Genomic DNA, 16,184 nt, shown 5'->3' with positions numbered 1-16,184 from the left:
TTAAATTAATTTGCAACCTTTCTCACACTCCAAGATGAAGGAGCCATGGTAAGAATTTGTACCCTAAAAGGATCATTGGTCTCCAAACTTGAAAATTTTTGTTTGAGACCTTGAAGCATTTCGTCCATTTCTATTTCTTTAGATGAGCGAACGTCATTCTCAATGTTTTCCAAATTATCATTATCCATTACGATACTATTATCGGATGCATCAGCATTCCCAAGCTTTACTTTACTAAGGTTTCTACACTTAGCACAAATTTTAGAGTGGGCTGGTATAAATGGAAACTTCTGTAACATTAATGTAGACACCCAACGTAAATTTTTACCATAATGCCCTTTTCCACCAGGTATTTTAAATGGGTTAATACATCTGTCTATTTTAACTGACATTTTTTATCTAAAACAGTACGAAATAATAAGAAAATTAATAAAAGGTGCAAAATTCAAATTTCAAAAAGTACAAATTTATCATTTAATACTTAAATGAAAAAATGAAAATACATTTACTAATTACCTTGATTATCTGATTTATAATAGTTCAGTTGAACAAAGTACTAGAATGAATCACACTTCGTAAATCAGAAAAGCTCCATACAAAATAATTTATACACTTTTAAAGTCGATACTAAGATCGGCAAAGCACAAAAATTATATTCTTTTGTAGAATCCGTAAATTGTTAAACGGTAATAGATTTCAAGAGATCTTTGCAATTTATAGATTATTAAAATAGACCTCGTAAGATACATCAGCAATTATGTTAGAAGAAAGCGAAATAAAATCCTAGATGGTAATTAAAATCTAAGTATTTCGCGAATGCCTGAATAAAATGGTACAACAATATAATATTTAGGAAACCCCTCTAGATTAACTGCAAAGATATGTTAAAATATATAAGACGTTACATTGAAAAAAATAAAGATGAGATTTACACTTTATTCAGCAGAATGTTTACAGTTGGGAAAGTATTACTAAAACCCCAATTTTTCATTATAATAAACAGTTGTTTTGAACATATTTTATTTAAAAGTGTTTAGTTTTCCATTTGTTTGGTCATTTTGAGACTGCTTGTACGCCCTGTATAATTATAACAGCTATATATAAGAAATGAATAATCACAATGAGTTGCGTAATGACTCATTTTGAAGGGAAATGTTCAGAGTTTTATATGGCATAGTTGAAAATGACGAAAAGATGCAGTATTGCTCCAACATAGAACACACTGCCAAAAAAATGACGTTTTTTACTTTTTTAACGCCATTGACCAAAATATTGATGGGTTAGCATATTTTTCGCTATATTATTTGAATTCAACAAGAAAAAATACATCGTATAAGACTATTTACACATATGAAAAAGACTAAATAAAAAAGTTCTACGTGAAATTAAAAAAAAAATTACACATTTTACCATTATCGTCTCCATTCTAGGTCGGCCATTTTGGAATTTCAAAATCACCTAACGGCATTAAAAAATAGACATTTCAACGAAAATTTTCATATGCTGAAAACTATTTTATCTCAAAAATTGAATTGGGCAAGGGGGGTGGCCGATTTGGCAAAGAATGCCCCATATGTGTGTGTGTTTGTGAATTACAGAATATCATATAATCCAGACTTATAATGTTAATTGCACCAAACGCTGTAAGTGACAATAATTTTTCATACTGACGTTTGACAGTGACAGGTGCACATTATTTTAAAATCCCCGCTGTAATGGCAATCTTCAATGGTGTCGCCTGAGAAAATCTTCTTTAGAGAGTATCCATTGGTGTAGAACTGACCTAAACAAGGACGGACGAATGATTCTTACCGATCGAGAGAGATAGACATAGGCAATGGCACAGATAGAAATAAGCTTTGGGACGCCTGGCTTGCCCTGCTATACTGTATAAAGCTCTCTCTCTCTCTCTCTCTCTCGCACTCAAGCATTTAGAGCGAGATAGACGAACTACAATAGTTATCGCGTTCCATTTCCCTATCTCCGCCTAGCAGAATAGAGTATGCAGTGAAGGATCCTAAAACGCAGTTCCTAAACGCATCAAGGGACGCCATTTCTGCCGGTCATTGTACAATAGGTTATGTTTTCCTACACTATGAACGCGGTCTAACCCTACGAACGCGGTTTTATGTCTTTGGGCGAGGCTTAAGCTATGCGGATGCGGCGTAAGAATTAACCACGCGGCCGGTCGACTTCTTGCGCGGGCCACTAGTATGCAACTATCCACTAGTTAGCGTTCATGATGGAGTCTACTAAATCGCGAGGTGCTCCGTGCGCCACTAGCGGATTCCGCGATCAACTACGATATATGGCATCACTTGGCTGTTTCCCTTCCCTTACACATGCGCGTTACCCATTCACGGTTATCAACAGTCTATGCTATTTCCCGCCGACCAGATCAAACAAACGACCAGCGTTATTTTGATACGGCCCATAAAGGTCGCGAATACCCTTAAAACTACAAAATCCATGGCCTTGACACATTTAAAGGTAACTGTCAATTGAACGATCAGGGTAGGGGGGGGGGATCACTATTTCTTAACGTATTCGCGTAGATCCTAATGAGATTACTCCTAAAATAGGGAAATATGAATTCTACCTATTGGTTCCGACGGACTAAACCCTCACTATATGTTGCTCTGTGCAACCCATGATAGTACGCAAGGGCCAGCGTTTCACTTTAGAACAGGTAATTGCTTCGCAGCAGATCGCCTTAGCAAACACCTGGGCGTCACAGGACATAATTACACGGGAACGAATATTCACCCTAGTCTAACTGCAGTCTGCTCTTCTCTCTCTCGCTCACTCTTTCTTTCGCTATAGCCGTCCTTGATTCTCGCTCTTAAAGCTATGTTATTTTCTCTTCCGGTACGGGTTCGCGTCTTGGCTGGCAGTCGCTGCACTTTTGCACACACTTCACAGATTTCCAACATGACGGCTGCTGGCCTGGTCGCGACTTATATCAGCGCGGGGTAAATGTAAAACACAATGAGTCACTTCTGACATCAAGAATACGAGTGATAGGACAACGCACGGGAGCAGGTCATGCCCTGTGCCTGTTCCACAACTGCCCTTTTACGGACCCATCGTCCGATAGTAGGAAACTGACAAGTTATCAATCATTGATCAATAACTTATCAGTCGGCAACTCTCTAGGTCGTAAGCGACCCGCTGACCTAGCACTTGAAATCAGCAAAGCTCTAAGTAGCAGTTTTTATAATGCTGCGGGAACGCAACACACGTTACAATATATTATTAAATTATTTTGCAGCATAGAAGTTTTTTAATTTTATATGCAACATTTGGTATTAAATATTTGAAAAAACATGAATGTTTCTAGTCTGTATATTCGGAAATACAAAGCTAAACGTGAATTTGATTAAAAAACTTTTTTGGCCAGCTTTTTAGGGCAAATCTCCTGCTGTCCATCTAGGCCAAGCAATAAAGGAAAAAAAGGCCTGTTTTCGGACGTTAATACTATTAGAAAAATAGCCGCGCCATTGTATTTGGTCATGCCCATAGATAATTGGGTTTAAGTTTTGGGCTCGCAAATCGCATTTCCTTTTTTTTGAATTAACAATTTTCATAAAAAAATGGAAATTTTTTCCGTTTTTCGTGTTTATTTCGAAAACTACCGATGCTATTGAAATGACCTCAACAGACGAGTTGTAGAGAATAAAAAGTCGAATAATTTGAGACTAGTTTGAAGTCGATCGGATGATTTGTTACGGAGAGAATTAGAAAAAACTAAAAAATTGGTACCTTTTTTAAAAATAAATAGCTCCGTCATTTTTTAAGATTAAGAGCTGAAACTTTGAGAGAATGAAGATATTTGTGTCTACTTTATGTATGCCAAACCCGAACACGCTTGGGTTAGTAGTTTTTGCGAAATCGTAATATAAATTTTAAAGACCCTATTTTCCGAGAAGGCTAGATGCGTTCTGGATCAGCCGATTTTGATTTTCGTTGAAAATTTTGAAAGTAGGAATCAATGAGAATAGAATGTATATCTTGGTTTTCCGATATTCCATCGGGAAATATGTGAAAATCACAATCAAACATGAGCGAAAACAGCCGAGCGCTTGAAAGTTGCGTATTGGTGGGAATAGTGCTCCAGCGGAGGAGAAGGCCATGTGTATAGTAATACAGGCGGGTCGCGTGCTAACTGCTAATCTTTAACTCTCAGTTTCTCAGGAACAAGTTGAACTTTTGAGATGATTTTTTTTAAATTGATATAGAAAAAAGTGTAGAATCCAATTCTACTATTAATTTTCTATAATTAATAACGAATTAAATTCTAGCATCTATCTTTCTTCAAAATATGTATATAATTTGTAGTATAATATAAAAATTAACAATAGGTATTCTGAAAGAAAGATAGATGCTAGAATTTAATTCGTTATTAATTATAGAAAATTGATAGTAGAATTGGATTCTACACTTTTTTCTATATCAATTTAAAAAAAATCATCTCAAAAGATCCACTGCTTCCTGAGAAAATGAGAGTTAAAGATTAGCAGTTAGCGCGCGGCGCGCCTGTATTACTATATGCATGGCCTTCTCCTCCGCTGGCGCGCTATTCCCACCACTACGCAGCTTTCGAGCACTCGGCCGTTTTCGCTCACGTTTTATTGCGTTTTTCGTATATTTCCCGATGGAATATTGGAAAACCAAGATATACGTTCTATTCTCACTGATTTCTAATTTCAAAATTTTCAACGAAAATCAAAATCGGCTGATCCGGAATTCATCCAACTTTCTCGGAAAATAGGTCCTTTAAAATTTAAATTACGATTTCGCACAAACTACTAATCCAAGCGTGTTCGGGGTTGGCATACATAAAGTAGACACCAATATCTTCGTTCTCTCAAAGTTTCAGCTCTTAATCTTAAAAAATGGTGGAGCTTTTTATTTTTAAAAAAGGTACCAATTTTTTAGTTTTTTTTAATTCTCTCCGAAACAAATCATCCGATCGACTTTAAACTAGTCTCAAATTATTCGTCTTTTTATTCTTTACAAATCGCCTGTTGAGGCCATTTCAATAGCATCGGTAGCTTTTGAGATAAACGCGAAAAACGGAAAAATTTTCCATTTTTTTATGAAATTTGTTAATTAGAAAAAAAGAAAATGAGATTTGCGAGTATAAAACGTAAATTTAATTATCTATGGGCATGACCAAATATAATGGCACGGCTAGTTTTCTAATACTATTAATGTCCTGAAAAAATCTTTATTGCTTGGCCTAATCGGTGACTTAATTTTCTGTTAAAGAAAGCGAACGTATTAATCAACATTATCGTATTTTCATTCATAAATATTGCATACTATAATTTCATTGATTAGTGTAGAATGCTTAACAATATTTGAAAGTACATTATGCTAATAATAATTAAATATATTTTACAGGCTTGGGATCTGCAGCCAGAAAAGAGACCTACATTTCACGATATTAAAGTGATGCTTGATCAACTTAAAGCTGAATACACCAAAGGTGTAAATTGAGTAAAGCTACTTACACATTTGTAACAAAAAAGCAGGAAGGGAGATAATTTTAAGAACAATTCATGCTCGTTTTTAATCTATTTGTGCCTAAGATGACATTTGTATTTTGATTAATTGTTTGATTAGATGATACATTTTCCTAATTTCACATGCTGCACAGCTATTACTTCCAATAGAAAAAATATTAGTTTTTTGGAACCCGTGCCTATTTTTAAAAAAAATTCTTAACGAGAAATCTAATATGACGATATAACATGAACAAAAATTTGTTGATACTCGTTAACTTTATTATTGCAAGTCGTAATCTCTTCTATAAGAAGTATGTATACTACTGCCAGAAAGTATTTACCATATCCAAGGCAAAATGTACTAAAGTTAAAAGCTGCACATGTTTGTCGAAATTTATAATGGCTAAAAAATTAAAAGCACATTTTAAGACTGATTTTATCGGCTTTCGTCCCAGAATGTCGAATAGCCGAGAAAATGGAAAAATACACTTTTTATAGCTATAAAACGAAAAACAAAATTTGATAAATTTTTGATATTAACCCGCCAATAGGCGCGTGCTTTTTTTTACGTAGATAGGCGCGTGGGGTGCCACGGACACCCCATTTGTTTTTCGTTATTAGGCGTAAAATATTTACGAATTCAGATTTATTTTCAATAAATATCATCTATGTGACGTTCCCTTCGTATACGATAGCAGTTGCATCTCTTTAAGTTATTTATATTAATTAAACGCTAATACTTGTAAGTGATTGCACAAATTTTTCGCTAAGCTATCATTAGATTTCTATTCTTGGGGTGTTTTGGACACCCCGCGCGCCCATTGACGGGTTAAGGGGAGAGCCTCGTGTAATAAATTTTTAAAATCAATTTTTTTTATAAATGGATAGTATATAACTTTAAAATATTACATTAAAATTTGTACTTATTACATAGTTATAGAAATTTTTGTAGTTATCGTCATGCAATAATATTGCTTGCGGAGCGTACTGTTCCGCTAGAAACAATAGCTTTCATTATTTCTGTGTACGGTCAAACATTGTTGTCATACATTATCTGAGACTATATTTCATATAAGTCTGGAAGAAATATTTGTTATAGTCAACAGTTATCGATCCTCTTATCATCCGTCAGCTGAGAGTCTCTTTCCTACTGGAAACACTTTAAACGCGTTTTTCTCAAAACCAGTTTTGCCGAATTGGCGTGATGCATAACTCGAAAAGTTCTCAATCAACTTAACAATTTTTTGTTTTGTTTTAAATTTAATCAAATTCCCGTATAAATGAACATTACATTACAAATATTTTTCGAATTAATACTTAGTAATCTGTTTTAAAAATGAACAAAAAATGGTTAACATTAGACTTTATTTTTTATAGTTGAACCTTATGTTTAAATTATCATTTTTTTTTTTAATAAAACAAGGTTCATCCAGAGGGGAATTTTATTAGGATTGTAGTAAAAACAGAAAAACATGAATTTTTTGCTTTTTAGGAAAGCTACAAATCACGCCGTTTTAGGATGTTCATGCGGACACTATACATTAAAGTTAAATAACTTTCTTTATAACTCAACTAAAGTAAAAAAAAAATATGATAATCTTTTTCAGAATACATAGAGTCAACAGCAAAAATAGCCATTCGATTATATACCGCATTACCCCTGAACAAAACCCCAAAATCTGCTATTTTTTCGTGATATTACTCGAGGTTTCTTCCTTAAAGTAATTAGTTACCGAATTAAAATAAAAAATAATCAAACAAAAAATATAAACGCTTATAAGGCATATATGATCTTCCACTTTGTAAAATTATCCGTAAATTTTTTTAGGACGTTCTTTATCAGAATTATGAATATTCTTATGGAAAATATTGCTGTTTCTTCATTATTCTTTAACATAAATATTAAAAATGTAGAAAAAAATGTAATTAACAAAAAAATTGTGTTTTGATATTTAAAAGTACAAAAAAGTTTAGGAATATTTTTTTTTTATTTTTGTTATTTTATGTAGTATACATATAAATCTTTTTATTACTTCTTAAGTTAATTTTGTAAATCATTTTATTCAATTTTCAAAAATATCCCAATCAATTTGTTCCATTCTTTTGTCAACATTATTTTTATTTGTTTAGTTTTTCTACATTGATACTTCTAATATCTAAACAAACAAATTATCCATTCTAAATGGTCACATTTTAAAAAGTATATACAAATCCTTCTTACTATTCTTTACTAGTCTAATTATAATTTAAACCGTTTCGGCCGATAATGCTACTCACTTTGTGCTGGTTTTTCACCATTCACAACTAATGCTACAAGCGTTAGAAAAAATTACGAGGTACATGTTTTTAAAGGGTGAAACTTGTTCTTTTTGATGGTGCATTCAAAATTGCGAAAAAATATTCTTAATTATGAATAAACGTAGTTTAAATACAAAAAAACCTGATTTTTCAGCTTTTCCTTTTTTTAACTTGAATTTTCAAAAACTTTCCCTTTAGCAAACGACTTGGAACCTCTTTAACCGATGGAATAGATGTCTGAAGTTTAAGAATGCATTATTCAACAATTAATTCTTTACTTTAGTCATTTTAAAATGGCGCCCAAACCGTAAAAATTTTTCTAAAACATTTATGAATTTTTCCTCGTAAACGAGGATCTTGTCCACAGACTGCTAAGAGAAAAACGTTTTTAAAATGTTTTAAAATCTATGTATAAATTTTTTCAACGGGTTTCAATTAATTATTTTGTTTCGCAAACGACACAATTTTTGTAAAACCGAAAATAGCTCGAATCACTTCAAAAAAATTCTTATATATCTTCAGCTAATTTTGAAAACATTTTATCCTTGTCAATTTTTTCTTAAAACGTACAGTTTTTGAATAAAAAATTTATAAATTTCGAAATAACTTTCTTTTTGTTTTCGCGATATATCTTGGTAACTCAATTCATTATCGGCGCATACTGTCATTCTTTTATTTTTGCACTGCAGAAGTATAGGAGGTTAAGCTTTTCAATATTTTTTATCTGCAACGGAACAATTTTTTTTCTTCAACACGATTTTCAACGGAACCATTCGTAATTTTCATTTTTCTTTGCATTCATCGAAATTTGAATCTGTTCGCATATTTGGTGAAAAATTTAGAGAGTGCGATAAGTTCATTAAAAAAAACATAAAATTACTAAAATCTAGAAAAAAAGAGATTTTTTAAATTCCTCGACCTCTAAGATGGTGATAGCTGGGCAACATGAATAGTATTTATACGGCAAATAGACGATACATGCACTTTATTTTTAGAAAAAATTGACAAGGATAAAATGTTTCTAAAATTAGCAGAAGATATATATGAATTTTTTTGAAGCGATTTAAGCAATTTTTCGGTTTTACAAAAATTGTGTCGTTTGCGAAACAAAAAAATTAATCGAGACCCGTTGAAAAGATGCACACATATATTTTAAAACAATTTAAGAACTTTTTTCTCTTAACACTCTGTTTACAAGTTCCCTGTTTACGAGGAAAATATTCATAACTGTATTTGCAAAATTTGTGCGGTTTAGGCGCCATTTTGAAATTATTTAAGCGAAAAATTAATTTTTGAATAATGCATTATTTACTTCACACATTTATTCCATCGATTAAAAAGGTTGCAAGTCGACTGCTAAAGGGAAAGTCTTTGAAAATTCATGTAAAAAGAAAAGTGTGGAAAAATCATGTTTTTTGCGTTTAAACTACGTTTATTCATAATTAACAATATTTTTTAGCAATTTTGAATGCAACATCGGAATGAGCAGGTTTCAAATTTTAAAAACATGTGCATTTCAATCTTTACTAACTCTTATAGCATTAGTTGTGTGCGGTGAAAAGCTGGTGCACGGTAAGTGGCATTCTCAGCCGAAACGGGTTAATCTGTAAAATTATAGGCGTTTCGTAATTCAAAATTATAAAGGAATGCTAAATTAAGATTAGGAAACGAACTCTAATAGTGACAAGTATAAAACTGGTATCAGCAATAATAAAATTTCGTAAGACCTAGAAATTCCTAGATATATACAATTGATTTTGTAATCAAATATTTTATTACAACGGCCAATTTTTTTAAATAAAACGCAGAGTGGATCACCTGAAATCACATCAACGAGTAAAGATTGATTTATCGTGAAAACAAGTAAACGTAACAGATGTCTGACTGCATCGGAATTTAATTAAAAAATTAACCAACAATGATCAAATACTATCAGTATTACAACGTTGAAGAATCAAATTTATGAAGGTGATCGTTATGGGGACGCAGATAGCGGTTAAGCCATTATTGAAAACTACTAAAAGAAGAAGTCTAACTCGGCAATAAAATACAAAAATTAGATTACTAAACAGAGGCCAAAAGTATTTTGGAGCGATGAGTCACAAAATTTGAAATATTTATCTCTGAAAGGAGAATATTTATACGAAGAACAGCAAGTGAACATATGCTGAATGGGTGTATTGTATCGTGTTGGTGAGAACATGGTGAAAGATAAGTTATGATTTATGGGTGCTTCGGAGGCTCTTGTTTCAATGATGATATCAGGAAAGAAGACTTTTGAAAGGAAAAAGGTCTATCAAAAAATTTTAGAAGCAAAAGTATTATCCGGTGGTGAGTGACTAATCGGGAAAGAATTCATTTTCCAAGAGGACAACGATCTAAAACATATTTTCAAATTGTGTATGCAGTTTTTAAGTAAAAAAGAAGAAGAAGCAAAATGATGATCATGGCATGGCCCCTTAATCTTTAGATATATATCCCATAGAGCTGTTACGAGATCATTTAGGCAGGTAAATGTGCAAAACAGTTTCCTATATCGACAGTTCACTTGTGAATTATTTTAACAACGGAATGTGCAAAAATTACTCCAGACATTCTCAAAAAATTAATAAAAAGGAATTCAAATTGATGTCAAGGAACAAGAAAAAATTAGGGTAGACATGTTGACGAAGCAAAAATTTAAATATATAGGAAATAAAATTAAATAAAAGAAACTGAAAGAAATTTGGTCTCTAAACTTTGCTTTTGTATTATTAATACCAAAACACAATCTTTTCGTCAATAACATTTTTTCTATATCTTTTCAAACCTATCTTAAATACATAAAAAGCACATTTTTCTAGAAAAATATGCATAATTCTAGCAAAAACGTTGTATAACACAATTCTGGATATTTTTTAAATGCAAAGATCGTGCCTAACAAGTATTTTTATTTGCATTTTCAAAGAAAATGAAATTTGTTTTGCAGCCAATTACAACTAAGTTAAAAATTTACAAAATTTTTGTCTCGCTTTTCAATTATAAACATTTTTGTTTGTGTTACAAGCTATTCAAGAATCTGAATGAAAGCTGCTAAGACCAACTCTAAGGTAATTGTCTCGCTGGATTCAGACTGTACTAGTCAGATATATTTTAAAGTAGAAACAAATAAAATTCTGTTTAATAATTTAATTAATAATTATGAGAAATCTCAAATAATAGATAGAACACGACAAAATGTAGAAGAATAGTTTGCACATTTATATTTGCATCTAATGCCATTTTATTAACTATCATCTCTTTTAATTATTTTTTTAACGTGCATTTTGGTTAAAAACATTTTATTTTTCGTTCAATTTTAATTTTCGAAGTGCCGTATTAATTATGAAATCATACTCTGCAAATTCACCGAATTGATATTTTAAAATAATGATTAACGTAAATGAATATCTCTTTTATTTAATGAAAAGATGCTTATTTATATGAACATAAGTGATATTGTTATTGCTCCTGTAATAAATTGAAGATTTGACTGTGTTTAATTGTAGGGTATGTTCTCACAATTAAAATGACATGTCAAAGCCTAAATTCAAGCAAAAAATAAAGTTTTTAACAAAAAAACCAAATTATAAAAATAATTAATGTATAATAGTCAACAAAATGGCATTATATTTAATATGAAAGTGCAAACTTTTCTTCTACTTTTTTTGTGTTCCACCTATTATTTGATATTTCATAATTTTTAATTCAATTATAGAGCATGATTATGTTTATATTTTAAACTTAAAATATGACTGACTAGTACAGTCCGAATCCAGAGAGACACAACTACCTTAAAATGCTTTTTAATTTTTAAGCTGTTATCATTTTCAGCGAAGATATGGAAGTTTTAATTTTAGTACATTTTGGCTTGGGGATTTAAAATACTTTCTAATGGTAACGTGTATAGCATTATTTTTAAATCACTAAATATAAAGTAATGTAAGTTAATATTTCTTATGGGCTTTGTTAAATAACAGATGCAAGGAAAAGGCTTCCGCAAATGACGACATAATAAATACATGACAAATATACGGTGAAACGTGAATTTCACTGCTTTTTTAAATTTAGTATTTATGGAAACCTCTTTACATCCGTCATTTTGCAAAATTCATCACGAGTAAGGTTTTATATTATGGTAACGTCTTTGATTTTAAAGCAATACTATACACCTATATCATAGATGAACAGATGATGATTTGTAGTAATAAGGTAATGAGGTATCTAAAATTTTTGTCCATTATTAGATTGCTTAATTTAACTGACAATTACAATTTTTCAAATGGTCAACATTTTTTTGAAACAAAAAAATAGTTTCATAAGATTAAAATTTTGAAAATGCCTTTTCTGAAAAAAAAAGAAAATTGATACAGTAATGTGTCCATTTTGGCAGATATCGGTAAAAATGGAAAATTAATAAAATGGCCGTGATTTTACTCTTTTATTGAATGAAGAAATTGAAGAAATTTAAAATAAGTTTATTAAAAAATTTTTAATTTGGGTGAAAATTATAATGGTTATTCACAATGAAATATTTTAAAATATCCACACATTAGCCATTTTAATTTGTTTTCTTCGGAATTACATTATGTAATGCGCGTATCACTATAATAATTAGAAATTAAAAGTTGAGATACTTTTATGTTAAATATATTTATCCGTCTTATATAAATCTAAATCTATGTTATACAGTCGAGTACTATAAAAAGAAACATTCAGAGAACGTCTTTTTAAAAAAACTTACATTAAGTTTAAAATTTTTCTTCTCCAAAAACAGTCTATATTTTTTATTTTTTAAATATTTGTTACGAAACATAGGTTAAAAAACTCAACGATTATATTTAACCGTGAGTTTTACAGTGTTGCATATATGCAACATCTTAAAAGATTTTTTATACAATCCCTTCTCATTTACAAAATTTATTTTTTTAAATTTTATAAAAATATATATATATAGTTATATTTCTTTTATTTATCAATGGTATTGGATTTTTTATTCTATAAATAATGTTAGTTAGACAAAAAATTCTACTATTTTGGAATCAGATCTTCGTAAATCAAAGGATTAGAATAAGCGTGCCTCAAATGTTAGTTTCAATAAATATGGAGATTATTGGCCTCTTCACCGATAGTATTTGAAGATAGTTGTCTTTTGCTGGATTTAGGCTGCACTAATCAGACATATCTTAAATTTAAAAAAAATATATAGACCAAATCCTTCAATTTATAAGTTAATTAATAATGATGAAATATCAAATAATAGGTGGAACACAAGGCAAAAGAAAAGTTTGCACTTTTATATTTGCATCTAATTCTATTTTATTAACTATCATCTTTTAATTATTTTTTTAACTTGGTTTTTTTGATAAGAAATTTTTCTTTTTTGCTTGAATTTAGGCTTTGACATGTCAATTTAATTGTGAGAACATACCTTACAATTACATCTAGTCAAATTTTTAATTTATCTACAGAAACAATAATAATATCATTTATTCTCATATAAATAAGCATCTTTTCATTAAATAAAAGAGATTTTTATGTACGTTAATCATTATTTATAATGCTGACTCGGTGAAGTTGTAGAGTATAATTTCATCATTAATATGGCATCTCCAAAATTAAAATTGAGCGAAAAATAAAAATTTTGTATAAAAAAAACCAAGTCAAAAAAATAATTAAAAGATGTGCTAGTTAATAAAATGGCATTTGATGCAAATATAAAAGTGCAAACATTTCTTCTACATTGTGTTCCACCTATTATTTGATATTTCATCATTATTAATTAAATTATTATGTAGGATTTTTGTTAATTCGAATTTAAAATATGTCTGACTATAGTACAGTCTGAATCCAACAAAACAACTACCTTAATATTGTAAAAACACGTAATATTGTATACTAGCAACAAATCCGCAACAGAAGAATATTAGACTTCTTTTTGTGTTTCGTATTTGTTTTTATTTTAATTTTAATATTCTACTTAGTAGCATACACTGCCGGTCAAAAGTTTGAGACGAGTTGAGAAATTTAGTTCAAAAGCAGTCACTTCTTTAAACGCGTGTAGCTTCATAATGAGGAAAAATACAAGAAAATTTAAAGAACCGTTGGAAAGCTCATGAAATTTTACATATAGTGGAATTGCCTCAATGCACGGAAAACATGTAGTTATCGAATATTACAATTGAGTAAAAATGCTGCTAAATTTAAAATTTTTCATTATGTCAATTCAACTTGTTGCAGCACATGCAATAATTGTAGTAATTATGTGAAACTTTGGGGACATAAAGTTCAAAGTCTCAACTTTAATTTCAGTCATGAAACGTAACGATATTCATTGTATTTCCTTATTTCCATAAGGATTTTCTGAGTAATGTCGAGAAGAATTGTTTACAAAAAACAACTGCCCAAGCATTTGAAACACTTTCAGATCGAAGAATCTGTCGTTATTGAATGACCTATTCTACTTATTTTATATTGCACTTTTATTCAATTAAAAGAGATATGATAATTCTAAATCTTAGAATTAATGTAATAGATTTGGTTAATGATTACTCTACATTTGTTGATTTAATATACAAATGAATGGTGCTTTGAGTTAATTGAATAAACGTTCAATATGAAACAAGTAGAATAGGTCATTCAATACCGACAGATTCTTCGATTTGAAATTGTTTCTAATACTTGGGCAGTGGTTTTTTTGTCAGAAATTTTTGTCGACATTACTCAGAAAATCGTTATGAAAATAGGGTAATACAATGAATATCGTTACGTTTGATGACTCAAGTTAAAGCTGAGACTTTAAATTTTATGTCCCCAAAGTTTCACATAGTTAATACTATTATTGCAAGTGCTACAATAAGTTGAATTGACGTAATAAAAATTTTTTAATTTTAACTATAGTAGCATTTTTATTTAACTGTATTTCGATAATTACACGATTTCCGTGCATGGAGCTAATTCCACTATATGTACAGTTTCATCAACTTTCCAACAGTTCTTTGAATTTTCTTGTATATTTCTTTATTACGAAGCTATGCGCGTTTAACCCTTTGTTGCACATATCTGTTTGTTCGGTCAATTTATTTGAAATTTGTTACTCGGTAGTTCTTGGGTTCGCTGATCAGGAATCTGAAGCCAGAATTTCAAATTTTTTAATTCAAGATGACGGTGTTCAAAATTTTGATAAAAAGAGATATAACAGCTTGAATTTGAATATTTTAAAATTCTGATATTATATTCGTAATCCATGACCCTAAAAACCCCCGAGTAAATATTTTTAGTTTATCGTGTTGAATAGATTCTTTAAAAATGTATTTTTTCGGAGAAAAGGCATTTTTTATGTTCATTGATTTATATAACCATTATTATAAACAATTGTGTAAAAAAACTATATTTTTATATTCTTTTACTAATAAATTACCTTAAGGACAAAGAAAACCGACCTAAGTAAGTTAACTATTAATTAAAAAGCAAAAATTTTAAGCTAAGTTGGTGGTAACATACATTGCAGGCCAAAAGTTCAGGACCACTTGGTAAAATTGTCAAAAAGACAGGCTCTCCTTTAAGTGCGTGTAGTTTGGCAACCCTAAGACGTAGAACAAATTTAAGGATATCGTCGTGAAGCTTATTAAATTCCCACGTCCTACTACATTGATTTGACCTGAAAAAATCTAATAGGTACCTTGTGTTAAAGGAGAGGAACATGGTAACATTTTTGACGTCCCTTTATTTATAGATATCAAATTTCAATTCTTTGCACCGCTCATAATAATTGTCTGAGGCATTTGAAATTCAAATAGGTGAAAGCTTGAATCTTTAGCTTTCATTCAAGTCCAAAAACGTTTATAAATTTTTATTAAATCCGCAGTTATTTGATCATTAATGAAGGAGTGTACGACCAGCATTTCTTCCGTAAAACATCTGCTCGCTAAGCTCTTGAAACAAATTCAGGTCGGTGTAAATTATGGGTGCCAAAAGGGGGAACCACGTTTAACTTTTCTTTAATTTGATCACCTACTATTCTACGGTTTCAAATAAATCAATAAAAGCTTAAATACAATTAACATATTTATACTTTTATTGATTGAATTGGAACTCCTAGTGTTGTTAATAATCAAAATTACAAAAATTAAAAGTGGTACCCGTTTGGCACTCATAGTTTATACCGACCTGCATTTGTTCTTAGAGCTTAGCGAGCAAATGTTTTGCGGATACAATGCTGGTCGTGCACTGCTCAACTAATTTTCAAATAACTGCGGACCAAATAACAATTCATATATGTTTTTGGTCTTAAATGAAAGCTTAAGTTTCAAGCTTTCACTTACTTAAGTTTCAACTTCGTAAGACGATTACTATAAC

At 30.5% G+C, this 16,184-nt stretch overlaps 1 protein-coding gene across 1 annotated transcript in view; it reads left to right on the top strand.

The window, feature by feature from the left end:
* Positions 1–7,329, top strand: part of Csk (C-terminal Src kinase) — a 278,720-nt gene extending 271,391 nt beyond the window's left edge. Inside the window, exon 8 of the mRNA XM_066727075.1 lies at positions 5,407–7,329. Within this exon, the coding sequence (XP_066583172.1) occupies positions 5,407–5,502 (96 nt within the window). The 3' untranslated portion in view covers positions 5,503–7,329. The remainder of the gene's footprint in view (positions 1–5,406) is intronic.
* Positions 7,330–16,184: the final 8,855 nt, after the last annotated feature.

The sequence above is a fragment of the Prorops nasuta genome, unplaced genomic scaffold (assembly GCF_024137725.1).
Source record: "Prorops nasuta isolate Cenicafe-Biocafe unplaced genomic scaffold, Cenicafe_Pnas_1.2 PNAS00005, whole genome shotgun sequence".
Classification (NCBI taxonomy): Eukaryota; Metazoa; Arthropoda; class Insecta; order Hymenoptera; family Bethylidae; genus Prorops; species Prorops nasuta.
The sequence above is the reverse complement of the archived record's forward strand: the minus strand, read 5'-3'. Positions and strand labels throughout refer to the sequence as shown.